The sequence below is a fragment of the Geotrypetes seraphini genome, chromosome 1 (assembly GCF_902459505.1).
Source record: "Geotrypetes seraphini chromosome 1, aGeoSer1.1, whole genome shotgun sequence".
Lineage (NCBI taxonomy): Eukaryota > Metazoa > Chordata > Amphibia > Gymnophiona > Dermophiidae > Geotrypetes > Geotrypetes seraphini.
This window is the reverse complement of record NC_047084.1, coordinates 277,575,387-277,589,933: the sequence shown is the minus strand read 5'-3', so window position 1 is coordinate 277,589,933 and position 14,547 is coordinate 277,575,387. Positions and strand designations below refer to the sequence as shown.

At 43.9% G+C, this 14,547-nt stretch overlaps 1 protein-coding gene and 1 non-coding gene across 2 annotated transcripts in view; both read right to left on the bottom strand.

The window, feature by feature from the left end:
- Positions 1-14,547, bottom strand: part of SUCLG1 (succinate-CoA ligase GDP/ADP-forming subunit alpha) — an 83,722-nt gene that overhangs the window by 29,558 nt on the left and 39,617 nt on the right. Inside the window, exon 5 of the mRNA XM_033952669.1 lies at positions 6,421-6,478. Within this exon, the coding sequence (XP_033808560.1) occupies positions 6,421-6,478 (58 nt within the window). The remainder of the gene's footprint in view (positions 1-6,420; positions 6,479-14,547) is intronic.
- On the bottom strand, positions 696-802 carry LOC117352817. The gene has a single exon (XR_004537869.1). It is a non-coding gene; the product is annotated as a U6 spliceosomal RNA (small nuclear RNA).

The following is a 14,547-nucleotide window of genomic DNA, read 5'->3' as shown; positions in this document are numbered from 1 at the left end:
AAATATTCAAATGCAGTTTCTAAATTGGGGTTGGAAGAAGGGGAAAGAGAGAGAGAAAAAAAACCAACAACAGGCAAATATAATAGTCGAAATAAATTACAAGGGGCTGCTGAAATGTTCTCAGCACAACCAACAAAATTGGGGCAGTCACCATCGAAGGCAATACACTTACCCCCCCTCCCCCTTTTACTAAACCGCGATAGTGGTTATTAGCGCAGGGAGCCACGCTGAATGCTCAGCGCTGCTCTCAATGCTCATAGAGTTCATATGAGCATTGGGAGCAGCGTGGAGCATTCAGCGCAGCTCCCTGCACTTATAACCGCTATCATGGTTTAATAAAAGGGGAGGGGAGGGTTAGTCAAGCTATTTTCCTTTTTTTTATTCTGTATTTTTCCAACGGAACAAAAAAGGTGGAAAATCACTGGACTAAGGGCTCCTTTTACTAAGCTACAATAGCGTTTTTAGCGCACGCAGAATTTTAGCGTGCGCTAAATCCACGCTATGTGGCTAGAACTAATGGCAGCTCAATGCTGGCGTTAGCGTCTAGTGCACGCTAAAACCGCTAGTGCAGCTTTGTAAAAGGAGCCCTAAGTGTACTGTATAGCCCTCGATGGAGACTGTCCCAACTTTATTGGTTGGGCTGAAAATTTTTCAGCAGTGGTCCTTCATACTGAATAGCATTCGCTATGCACTACTTTTTAATGGAACATTGCACAAATTTCCCTCATATCCTTGTGCAGGGTCCATGCTAATTTTCTCTATATTATTCCAATTTTGATATATATGCTGCCAAAGCAAGCACCGATACTCTGTGCTATATCTCATTCAGCTATGACTTAGATATGTAATACATTGCTTATTCCTTCAGCCATGACACATATACTCTAAACCAGTGGTTCCCAACCCTGTCCTGGAGGAACACCAGGCCAATTGGGTTTTCAGGCTAGCCCTAATGAATATGCATGAAGCAAATTTGCATGCCTATCACTTCCATCATATGCAAATCTCTCTCATGCATATTCATTAGGGCTAGCCTGAAAACCCGATTGGCCTGGTGTTCCTCCAGGACAGGGTTGGGAATCACTGCTCTAAACCTTGCTCTTTGACTTGAAAATCAATGGTCTGTTGCTGAAGCATTTCTCTCGAATATTTTAAGTTGTTTTTTTCCACCAAGAACACACTGAGGCAATAATAGAAATGGAATTTCCATCTCTCTCAATTTTGACTGTTTATATTCCACTGGCAAAGATTAAGACTCATTTTGGATTCACTTGCAAACTTCCATTCAGACATATCCAGAATTCACAATAAACTACAAAACTTTTTAATAATGTTAAATTATATTTGATTTGTTTTGTACCTATTTTCTTTCAGTCTCCCGCAAGTAAACAGCTTTTGGGAATAGGCCTTTCTTGCAGGCACATTTACAAGACCCTTTAACAAAGCTTCAGTTTGGAAAAGAATAGAAGGCAGCTTTTAAGACACTGCTATTAAGACTATACTTTATGACTACAAAAAGGATACATCTAGAAAAGTATGCAATTGCATCCCTCTTTGATTTTTCAATTTTCAATTTATGGGCTCTTTTCACACACCAGAGTGTGATCAGAATATTAACTACCTACTGCACTGACAACTGCAGCACATTTTTTTGTAGTGGCAGATCCAACACAGTAGTCAAAAATTTAATCACTATTATATTACTAAACACAGACAGAACTGGGAGATGGTAATGTCTTCAATATCTATATTATTTCAGAATGAAACAAAGGAATGTCCAGATTATTGTTGTGTTATCCTCTTCTGCCTGGCTCTCTCCTTATTCTCTATTAGTAAATTAATATAGGAAAGCCAAATAACCACACTGACCTCCTGTAGCTAGCAGTGTGCCAGCAGACAGAATTTAGCATGGGTATGGCCAAATAGCTGCTGGGAAAAAAACCAGATTCACAACTATCACCATTACTCAAAATCTTGGAAAAGGTGGTGGTATCATGGTAGGTAAAGTCACTGTTTTCAATTAGTTTTATTAGGCCCTCAATAAGTTGGATATCCACTATAAATACTCATCCAATGCATCTGGGCACATCTGCACTAAAAGTCAATTTGCATATCTGTTGTCAGAGATATTCTCGATTCTATCCCTTGGAGGTCATAACACACAAAATGTGCAACTCTTGAACAGCATTTTATGAGTCATTTACTAACAGCACATGTTAATACCATTAAGGCATACAGTTTACTGTAGGACACATATTATACAGTGAGCCCTATGCTAAATATGCCTTCATGACATTTGTGCATACAGGAAGGTGAAATGAGAGCTTTACATCTCATTCAGTCCAGATACATGGGTTTATACTCTGCTGCCCGCAGATGGAGACTGAGAACCACTGGTTTGATGGCATCACCTTATAAGGTTTCTGTACAGTTCACCGTTAACCAGTATTTTTTTAACAAAAGCAGACTAAACATTATATCCCCCGAAACAAAGTGTATCCAGAGCAGTGCTGCCCGATTCAGGGGAAAAAAATTCGATTTGATTCACTTTCAATGACACAGCTTTTTAAGTTTAAACATTTTATTTAACCATAGGAAATATCATGACAAAAATAGGAACATACAAACTATAACACAGCTGTAAAATTAGTTAGAAATATAGATTCACAGCTTCCCCAAAACTTCCCCAGCCCCCCTGCTCGATTTTAAGCTTCCCCAATCCCCCTGCCCAATTCTCAGCTTCAAATCCCCAAAGCAAATCATCTCCAAAGCTTCCCCAGCCCCCTGCCCGATTCTCAGCTTGCCCAGCCCTCTTGCCCGATTCTCAAACTTTGTCGTGGGCAGGAAAGCTCTGCGCCATCTGTAATGCCCGTGTGCCCTAAGCAGACCCAGAAAGGGACCTATATTCCTTGCCCAGAAGGTACCAAGGCATCCCAAACCCATGAGAATGACAGGAATGTGGGTAAAAGTAAAATCTTTCACATTAGCAGGAAAGAGGTCAGTTGTCAAACTGGACCTGGGGTTGCAGTTTCCCAGGGTAAGGAAAACAGAGCAACACCAGGATCCCTGGAGATTAATGACCATACTAAATACACAGAGGAAGCACCTGTGAGGAAAAGCAAGCCTTATCAGGGTGTGCCCCGCTACACAAAGGGGAGTGAGAGGAGAGTGGAAAGAGAGAGGAGAGAGGAACCCAAACCCAGGCAGCAGGCTTGCCAGAGGGAGGACTTGGAGGAAAGTTCCAGCCTTCAGGAGAAAGCAGACATAGAAATGTTGGATGCTGCTGAGAGTAATGGGGAGTCCTCATTAGAACAGCTCCAGCCCATGGAAGTCTGCGAAGAGGACTGCAAAGAATTACAAAGGGACTTGAACAAACTAGGGGAATGGGCGACGAGATGGCAGATTAAGTTCAACGTTGAGAAATGTAAAGTATTACCGTATTTTCACCCATATACCGCGCACCCGTGTAAAACGCACACACGGGTATAGCGCGCGGGGAACACAAATTTATGTAAAAAAAATTTAATATAGCGCGCACACGCGTTTACCGCACATGCTAAAACCTCCTCCCGCCTACTCCGAACCGGCATCTTCCCCCCCGCTCGCTTACCCGCGTTTTGCAACTTTTTTTTTTCAATCCGATCGGCATCCCCCCTGTGAACCGGCATCCTCCCCCCCCCGCTCGTGTCACCCCCCCTCCCCCGCGATCCTACATCCCCCTCAGCACCGCAAAACATCTCTTACCCGATTGGGCACCGGCACCAGCACCAATGCACAGGACATGCCAATGCCAGTGCCAGTGCCCGAAGATTCTCCCTCGTTGGTTTGGGCTGGGCTGGGCGGTACGGTGCGGGAAAGATCCTCCTTCTTCCTGCGCCTGGCTGGACTAGGCTTTGAGCATTTGTGCATGCTCAAAGCCTTCTGGTCTGGCCTTTCATACGCTGAGAGATTGGAGAAACTGGGGCTTTTTTCCCTGGAGAAGAGGAGACTTAGAGAGGATATGATAGAGACTTACAAGATCATGAAGGGCATAGAGAAAGTGGAGAGGGGCAGATTCTTCAAACTTTCAACAAATAAAAGAACAAGAGGGCATTCGGAAAAGTTGAAAGAGGACAGATTCAAAACAAATGCTAGGAAGTTTTTCTTCACCCAACGTGTGGTGGACACCTGGAATGCGCTTCCAGAGGGCGTGATAGGACAGAGTACGGTATTGGGGTTCAAGAAAGGATTGGACAATTTTCTGTTGGAAAAGGGGATAGAGGGGTATAGATAGAGGATTACTGCACAGGTCCTGGACCTGTTGGGCTGCTGCATGAGCGGACTGCTGGGTACGATGGACCTCAGGTCTGACCCAGCGGAGGCACTGCTTATGTTCTTATGAGTGGGCAAGTAATCCCCAGAATGGGATTGGAGAGGAAGTAGCCATTAGCCAAGCAAAAAGGTTGGAAACTAAATGTTTTTCTTTCAACTTTAAAAGTGAACTGTTTGTGTATTGTGAAGACTTGCTGTGGCTGTTACCTAGAGTGGGGGAATGGTATAGAAGCACGGATATCTCTGCAGTACTTAACGTTCCAGCTGGATGATTACCGCTATCTCCGTTTGCTCTAACCTGAATCCTTACCTGATAAAGCCATTAAGGACTAGTGCCCTGCACAACGCCTAAGGCCCCAAATTCACTAAACCTCCAAACCGTGCATGAACCATTTCCGTTTGCATGCTGGCCGACAAATTCATTAAAGGTCTGAATGCAAATGGGGACGATCGTTAACAAACCCCTACCCATGGCCAGAGCGATCCCCGCTCATGCGCACACCCTGACAGTAGTGACAGGAGAAGCAGCCTCCTGTCACTGCTGTCAGGGCTCAGCCCAGATCTCGCTTGCCTGTTCCCAAACTTTCCTGCTCTCTGCCGCCGTTCCCTGCAGTGCAAGCTCGTGGTTTTAAAGCGGGCCTGAACTGCGGGGAACGGCGGCAGAGAGCAGGAGAGTCCGGCGAGCAGGGACGAGAGATCGGGTACCAGCCCGACACAAAGGCCCTGCCCAACACTGGCCCTCGCCCCCCTCCCAGCACAGCCAGAATACTTCTGCAGAGTTCGCTTGCCAAAAGAAAACTGAAAGGGGACACTGGGCTCCGCCTCCATGTGGGAAGTGATTAAAACTGTAAGTATTCACACTTCTGCAAGTCCAGGTCACGGGAACAGATTGATCACAGACTCCTGAGTGGATGCACTAGGATGGCTATTCAGCAAGTTCTATTTTGCAGACTCCAATTATTAGAAAAGCAGGGCGGGAGAAGAAAGGTGACAATAATACCACAGTGACTTATAGGCAAAGGAAAAGTCAAAGAAACACTAATACACAAAAAATAGTAGTTGGCCTGAGGATTTAGAGCATCACCACATAGCATTTTCTCAGAGATTTAATAAGAATCTTCATACAAGTGGTATACTTAGGCCCAAAAGAAAGCAATTTTTTTTCTTTTCAGACCTAATATATTCACCCCCTTTCCCCCCCACACCCCTTATTCTGGCAGAGCAGAATGACTACTAAGACTGTTCCATCAGCACTGTTTCACTTGTATACTATGCAAAATTTGTTACCAAATTATAAAATATAGCACAGCTAGGGGTGTTCAATAATTTACCTGAGTATGAAAGAAAGTAGCAAGCATGTTGAAACAAGTCTGTGCATGCTGTGACATGTCTCAAGATTACTCATACACAGTTGCGGCTTAGTGCGAGTCTAACATTCCAAGAGACAGAATGTCAGGAGAGTGAGTCCTTATGCAGATCAAGTAAGAAACTGCTAGATTTGGAGCACTGGTCAGTGATAAAATTTTTCACAAAAGAAAAGGCCAAAGGAGATCCATAAACATGACTGCAGTTTATGGCGAGTCTGCCTCATCATCCTACATAGTAGAACTTTAACTAGGGAGAATATGCCAACACAATGATCGTTTTGCGGGAGTCAATCAAAGACAATGCGCCGGTGCACATGTCACGACAATCACAGGCTGCCATCTCAGAATGTGGGTTTCAGAACTAAACCATGCACTCTACCAGTCCTGACCTGGCTCCCTTGAATTATTTCCTGTTCCGAGTTTTGAAGAAATCTCTCAGTGGACAGCAGTTTTCAAGTGATGAAGATGTCAAGGAAGCTATAATGTCCTGGTCAGAAGGTCAAGTAGAAGAATTCTTTTCAAAGGGGTTAAAGTCATTGCAAGAAAAGTGGATGAAGTGTATGGAGCTAGCAAGAAACTATGTTGAAAAATAAAACAAAATTTTTTTTGAAAACTCTTTTTCTTTCCTACTGAGGTAGATAAATTATTGAACATCACTCAAAGGTATATTTAAAGAAAGCAACACTCTCACTGTTAGATGGCAAACAATAGGTTACAGGAGGTATTAACATTCCAGGCTTACCTATTCTTCCTTTCTTGTGAATGTGGCCAGGCATTATTCCAATTTTACATTCTCCAGGCTTTAAAAAAAAAACACCATGCACATAAAAAACTAAGTTAGAATGCAAGTTTTAAAATTATGTTTTTTTTAACAGCATATATTCTTTCTTCAGATTTATATATTTATAGCCCACCTAAAAACTAGATGGCTTAAAAAATGCACAGTAAAAATATAATAAAAGCACTCACAAACTTATCCTTCATTAAACTCTTCATTAACACTATTATTCCATTCTCAGCATACATTAAAAACTCTTGCACAAAAGTAAGTTAAACATAAAAAAATAAGATCAGCAATTTTTTAATGAATTTTTTTCCATGGAAATGGATTGAGTGTTTGGAGTTTTAGCTCCTGCTCAAGATGGCTATATCAGAACCAGATCAACAACGGTTGCTCTCAGGATAGCTGCCTAAAGTTCTATCAAAGAAAAGTATTAAAACAGTTCTAGAAAGGGAAGATTAGGTTCTTACCTTGATAATCTTCTTTCTGTTAACACGGCATACGAGTCCTGACAAATGGGTTAAGTCCCACAATCACGAGCTGTTGCAGAAGGAAGCATATACTTTTTTATCCGCCTCCTTCCTCAATGGGTTGTACTGCATCTCTTCAGTTTGTACCAAAGCAGTCAATAACTACTACAATAGGAAACATAAGAAGGAGGGTTATTGGGAACCTCCCCGATAAGACACTTCTGTTTTGCTCTGTAACAAGAATAATGAACAATATTAATGAAAACATATCATAAAAAACAAAGTGGAACAACCAAGCCACTTATCTGAGTGCAACCATTACTAACATTTATGGAGTTTGTATACTCTCAATTTCATTTATAATGATACCATGCATTGTATTCATATTACCTGATTGGCATTAGACAATCTCAAATTCTGGACAGACATACTTGTCTGAGACATTAAGCAGGTGAACAATTACGACATCAGGGCGGTCCATCAGGACTCGTATGTTGTGTAAACAGAAAGATTACTGAGGTAAGAACCTAACCTTCCCTTCTGTTACACAGGGCATACAAGTCTTGTTAAGAGGGATGTATCAAAGCAGTCCCTGGAATCTAGGGAAGGACAAATGAGCCTGCCCTTAACACTGAGACCCAAAACCAGTGCCCATTTTTGCAGCTTCATCCACTCTATAAAACTTTGTAAAGGTATAAAGTGTGGACCATGAAGCCACTCTTCAAATCTCATGTGGGATTGCCCAGGCCTCCACCCATGAAGAAGCTGCAGATTTTGTGGAATGAGTTCTCAAAGATATTGGTGGCTGCTTCCCACAGCCATTTGTACGCTGACAATTTTGCCATGCAAACCCATCTGGAAATAAGACTCCTTAGACCAGGGCTGCCCAAGTCTGGTCCTCGAGATCTACTGGCAGGCCAGGTTTTCAGGATATCCACAATGAACATGCATGAGAGAGATTTGCATACCAAGAAGGCAGTGCAGGCAAATCTCTCTCATGCATATTCATTGCGGATATCCAGAAAACCTAGCCTGCCAGTAGATCTCGAGGACTGGACTTGGGCTACCCTGCCTTAGACACTGGCTTATCCAGCTTGGTCTTACCAAGATGGTAAGACAAAAAGGATGGTAGGACAAAAAGATGGTTGGAGAGCCGAAAGTCATTTATCACTTCTAGATTAGAGGAGCTCTCTCCTCACATCCAGTAACTTTAACCTTTGTATTGTTGCTTTGAACCTGTGGACAGAAATGCGGGCAGTCAAACCTCCTGATTGACATGAAAATCAAAACTACCTTCAACAAAAAGGAATGAACCTTCTGCAGAGAGACTCCAGCTTCTATAACCTTAAGGAATGGCCTGCAACTCCAAGACTTTCCTTGTCGACACAAAAGCCACTAGAAAGACAGTCTTGACCATCAGATCCAGCAGAGACACATCTTGTAAAGGTTCATACAGAGCTATACTGAGACTCTGCAACACAATGTTAAAGTTCCATGATGGAAAAAGGTTGTCTAACCGGATGATACAGCCTGAGCACCTCCTTCAAAATCTGGCTAAATCTAGATGAGAAACCAGAAAGCACAGTTACTTACCGTAACAGGTGTTATCCAAGGACAGCAGGCAGATATTCTTACACATGGGTGACGTCACTGACGGAGCCCTGACACGGACCATTTCAAAAGTGCATTACCACTTTAAAACTTTAGAAAGTTCGCGATAGTCCACACCATGCTGCGCAAGTGCCTTCCCGCCTGACATAGGAATGCAGTCCCTTTAGTTAGGATAAGCCAGCTAAGAAGCCAACCCGGGGAGGTGGGTGGCTTGTGAGAATATCTGCCTGCTGTCCCTGGATAACACCTATTACGGTAAGTGTATTTTATCCCAGGACAAGCAGGCAGCATATTCTCATACATGGGTGATCTGAAAACTGACAATACTGGAAAGGTGGAAAGTTGGCCTTAAGAAAATAAATACTGTAATACAGACTGGCCAAAGCACCCATCTTGTCTGGAAAAAAAATTTCCAGACAGTGAGAAGTGAAAGTATGAACTGAGGACCAGGTGGCAGCTTTACAGATTTCTTCAATAGGAGTAGATCTGAGGAAAGCAATGGAAGCTGCCATTGCTCGGACTTTATGAGCTGTGACACGGCTTTCCAATGACAGTCCAGTCTGAGCATAGCAGAACAATATACATGCTGCTAATCAGTTAGAAATCATTCTCTTGGAAACAGGAGATCCCATCCTGTTTGGGTCAAAAGAAACGAACAGTTGAGGTGATGTTCGATGTGGTTTTAGTGGTCAATATAGTATGCAAAGCACGTTTACAGTCCGAAGTGTGCAACTGTTTCTCCCAGGTGAGAATGAGGCTTAGGAAAAAACACTGGTAGAACAATAGACTGATTGAGATGGTATTCAGTGACAACCTTAGGAAGAAACTTTGGATGAGTACGCAGAACCACTTTGTCATGATGAAAAACTGTAAAGGGTGGATCTGCCACCAAAGCTTGGAATTCGCTGACTCTTCTGGCAGAAGTGAGTGCAATGAGGAAGGCAGCTTTCCAGGTGAGAAATTTGAGGTGAACTGTAGCCAATAGCTCAAATGGTGGTTTCATCAACCTGGCAAGAGCCACATTAAGGTCCCAGACCACAGGAGGAGGTTTGAGAGGTGGCTTCACATTGAAAAGCCCCTTCATGAACCTGGAAACCAGAGGATGAGCTGAAAGAGGTTTCCCTTCGACTGAAATATGAAAAGCTGCAAGAGATGACCTCTGATGGATGTAGATTTCAGACCAGAGTTATAGAGATGGAGTAAATAATCCAATACCAAATCCACTGACACTGAAGTGGATGCAAGAGACACCAGGAAGTGAACCGAGTCCACTTTTGGTGATAACACTGTTGAGTGGCTGGTTTCCTGGATGCCATCAATGATTGTGCGAACAGGCTGAGAAAGATGCAATGTAGATAGATTCAGCCCGAGAGAAACCAAGCTGTCAGCTGTAATGATTGCAGGTTGGGATGAAGAAGCGAGCCTTTATTCTGAGTAAGCAGAGTAGGAAATATGGGAAGAGGAATTGGTTCCCTGGTGCTGAGTTGAAGTAGAAGGGAGAACCAATATTGCCTGGGCCCCAAGGAGCTATAAGTATCATGGTGGCTGCTTCCCATTTGACTTTGAATAGTTTTCAACATGAGAGGAGGGAATGCATACAGGAATAGACTTGACCAATCCAGGAGAAATGCATAAGCTTCCAGACGGTGAGGAGAGTAAAGTCTGGAGCAAAACTGGGGCAACTTGTGATTGTGGGGAGCTGTAAATAAGTCCACTTGAGGAGTGCCCCATTGAGCAAAGATTGGATGAAGAGCTGCAGAGTTGATAGTCCATTTGTGAGGCTGAAGAATTCTGCTGAGGTTTTCTGTTAGAGAATTCTTCTCTCTTTAAATGTAGACAGCCTTCAAGAAGAGGTTGCGAACAGTCACTCAAGTCCAGATCTTTTGGGCCTCCTGACCGGAGAGATCCCATGCCTCCTTGCTTGTTTATGTAGTACATTGCTACTTGATTGTCTGTGCAAAGGAGGAGAACTTGAAGGCATAGACGGTGCTGGAAAGTTTTGAGAGCATAATACATTGCTCACAGTTCTAGGAGATTGATGTGAAACAGTCGTTCCCTATGAGACCAGAAACCTTGCATTTGTAGGCCTCCCATGTGAGCTCCCCATGCATATGGAGACACATCTGTTGCTAATACTTGATGATGATGAGGTAAATGGAAGAGGAGACCTCTCGATAGATTGGAAGAGGTCAGCCACCATTGAAGCGACTGCAGAAGAGATGATGTTACAGATAAGATCTGCCACTTGAAACCACTGGGAAGCCAGGGTCCACTGAGGAATGTGCATATGCAGTCGTGCCAAGGGTGTCACATGGACCGTGGAAGCCATGTGACCGAGAAGAATCATCATGTTTCTCGCCGAGAGAGTTTGGATTTGGAACATCCGTTGACAAAGGCGAAGAATAGATTTCATGTGATCTGGAGAGAGAAAAGCTCTCATCAGAGTCGTGTCCAGGATCGCTCCAATGAATTGTAGACGTTGAGTTGGGAGCAAATGGGATTTTGGGAAACTGACTTTGAATCCCAGAAGTTGAAGGAAGGATGTAGTCCAAGTTGTGTGCAAAGCCACCAGCTGGGATGACGGAACTTTGATCAGCCAATCGTCCAAGTAAGGGAAGACTTGCAGACTGTGTGATCGAAGATAAGCAGCGACTACAATGAGACATTTGGTGAAGACTCTGGGGGACAAAGCTAGGCTGAAAGGAAAGACCTTGTACTGATAATGTTGCTGATTGACTTGGAAGCGGAGATACTGTTGGGAAGCCTGATGAATTGGGATACGAGTGTAGGCTTCCTTGAGATCCAGAGAGCATAGCCAGTTGTTACGGTCCAGCAGAGGAAAAAAAAGAGCCAGAGAGAGCATACAGAAGACTAGAAATTTGTTGAGAGCTCTGAGATCCAAAATGGGACGCAGTCTTCCCATCTTCTTGGGAATCAAGAAGTAGCGGGAGTAGAATCCCTGCCCCTTCTGAGGGGAACTTCCTCGAAGGCATTCAGCAGGAAAAGGGATTGACCTCCTGAAGAAGGGAGGACTTGGCAGGGTCTGAAACAGACTCTCCTGGAGGATGGTTTGGAGGCAGATGGTGGAAATGGAGAGTGTAACTCAGACGAATGACGGACAATATCCAGAGATCAGTCGCGATAAGCTCCCAACAAGTGATGAAATTTTGGAGTAGTCCTCCGATGGGCTGAAGCAACTGCTGAAGAACGGGAACCATGGCTATGATCTTGAGGAACATGTCAAAAAGGCTGCGCAGCCTGTTTAAGTTGTTGTTGACGTTGCTGTGGTTTTTGCCTCCTAGGTTGAGGAGGAGGTGGAGCAGGCTTGGCAGAGAATCGGTGCTGATAGGAGGAGCCGAGCTTGAAACTACGAGGTGGTTGTGTTTTTTTCTTAAGTTTGACTAAGACATCCCACCTGGTTTCATAGGTGGATAATTTTTGGGTGGCAGTATCCATAGATGCTCCAAAAGGTTCATCCCCTAAGCATGGAGCATTTTCCAAACTGTCCTGATGGTTAATATCAAGCTCAAAGACTCTGAGCCAAGCAAGACGGCGCATAGCCACCAACATGGCTGCTGCTCGAGAGTTCAGTTCGAATGTATCATAGACTGAGCGAACTATATATGTCCTGAGTTGTAAAACAGAAGCCATGAGATTTTGGAAAGCTGTAGTTTTTTGTAATGGTATATATTTTTGCAAAGACGAAAATTGATGTTTGAGGTAGCAAGAAAAAATAAAATGCATGATTTCCTGCTCTATTGGCAAGCATGGCATTTTGAAAAAGGCACTTGCCAAATTTGTCCATGGTCTTACCCTCTCTGGTAGGGGGAACAGAAGCATAAACACTGGTTCCTGCCAACTTCTTTTAAGGTTGACTCAACCAGAAGGGACTCATGAGAAAGTTGTGGTTTGTCAAAACCAGGGATGGGTACCTCTTTATATAATGAGTCCAGCTTTCTAGGAGCCACAGGGATGGAAAGCGGGGTCTCTGGGTTTTTATAAAAAGTCTCACGTAAGATGTTGTGAAGAGGGAGACGTAGCATTTACTTGGGAGAATGTTCAAAGTCCAAGGTTTCCAAGAATTGTTTACTATATTTGGAATCCGCTTGCAAAGGAATGGAGAGGTCCTCAGCCATCTTTCTGAGAAATCTGGAGAAAGTGGGTCTTTTTGCAAACTCAGGATTTTGAGTGGGATGTGAAGGAGAAGTTGAAGTGTCTGAGTCCTCATCATCAGATGTAAGTGGCTCTTGGTCCGAGTCTCTCAACAAGTCCGAGTCCTGAACAGATCGAAGTAGTATCTGGTGAGTCGGTGTCGAGGGCTCAATGTTCTTGAGCTTGCGAGAGGCCTTGTACCAGTCGCCTCAAGAGAGGATGGAGCAGAAGACAGTTGGTATTGAGAAAGGGATATTTACTCCTTCATCAAAGGCCTGTATACCAAAGTAGCATGTGTCTCCATCGGTACCGCTACAGGCTGAGACTGAACTGTCATTGGAAAAGCCGGTGCCGACTGAGCTTGAGAAAGCGGTGTCGAGAGTAGCATGAGTTGGAATGGAACAAGTATTTGAAAATGTTCACCCAATTCCTCCCGAAGGAAATTGTCTATTTTTTCCTTCAAAGAGAGCACCGGTACCACTGGTGCTGCGCTCCAGTCCGGTGATGAGGAGGTAAATGTCGAGGCACTCACCGAAATTGGCACTGGCACTTAAGGGACTTCTTTAAGGTCAGCATGACTTGACTCAATGCCTGTTTGACCTTAGTCCCAGAGTCGGTAGAGGGAGGCTTTTTAGCCGGCTTACCTATCGAAGGTTGCGACGCCGGACAGGATTCCACTGGCGTCGAAGACTGCGGTGTAGTCTTGATCAGCACCGAGGGAGTTGTTAGCTATGCCTGCTCTCCTTCCATAGCGGCACCGAATAAGATTTTCTGTTGAAGGAGACGGTTTTTAAATGTCCGCTTCTGAAGTGAAGAACACTGGGCACAAGTCTTCGGGCGGTGCTCAGGCCCTAGGCACTTGAGGCACCAGTGGTGCGGATCTGTAAACCGCACTTTTTAAACCCTGTCTGTGGGTGTGACATGGACGGAAAGACAGTGTCCGCAAAATTGAAATCAGTGGCGAAGGTGGGACAAGAGGCCCCACCGGCCGTAAGCCACAACAGGGAAAAAAACGAAGTTTTACGTTTTCATTTTTTTGTTTTTTTACAATGGAAGAATAAAATAATAAAGAAAAAGTGACAAAAAGTCACACTCCGCAAGAGCGGGATGGCAGCAAGAGACCAAAAATACCTCAACGGCCGTTGAGATGCGACTTCTTAGCTCCACGGAGACTAAGAAACTGAAGGGACCTCGCGCCTATGTCGAGAGGGGAGGCAATCGTGCATGCGCGGTTGCAAACTTTCTAAAGTTTTAAAGTGGCGATGCACTTTTGAAATGGTCCTTGCCGGGGCTCCATCGATGATGTCACCCACGTGTGAGAATATGCTAGCTGCTTGTCCTGGGATAAAAACCTTTTCTAATTTGTCTCTGAAAAACGATAGGCTGGCTACCTGTACCTTAAGAGATCCAACAGCTAGTTCGAGTTCAGCCTGCAAAAATATTAAGTTGCTCAAATCTCAGTCACTCCACATATGTTACGACATACTTCTGCCCTGTTTCTTTAAAAAGAATGCTGTGGGTGTTTTCTTTTGCCGTATGTGGAGTGATTGAGATTTGAGCAAATTAAATCTTTTTCCTCTGAGGATGCGCTTAACGAAACGGGGTATCCTGTAGGGATCTGAATTGTGGTCATTGCTACTGACAGCCAGATTGGAGAAGCACAAGATAAGTGGCAGTTTATTTTGGGAATTTTTCAGTGCTTTTTACTTATACTGTAAGTGTAGGACTGAGTTTGGCTTAAACTTGATTCTGCTATTCCTGGGGTTGGTAAGGAAGAATTCCACAAAATATATTGAAATAATAATTATAGCAGGTGGAGGTTTTTGTGGCCTGTGATAGTTAAGTGAGTGTCTGC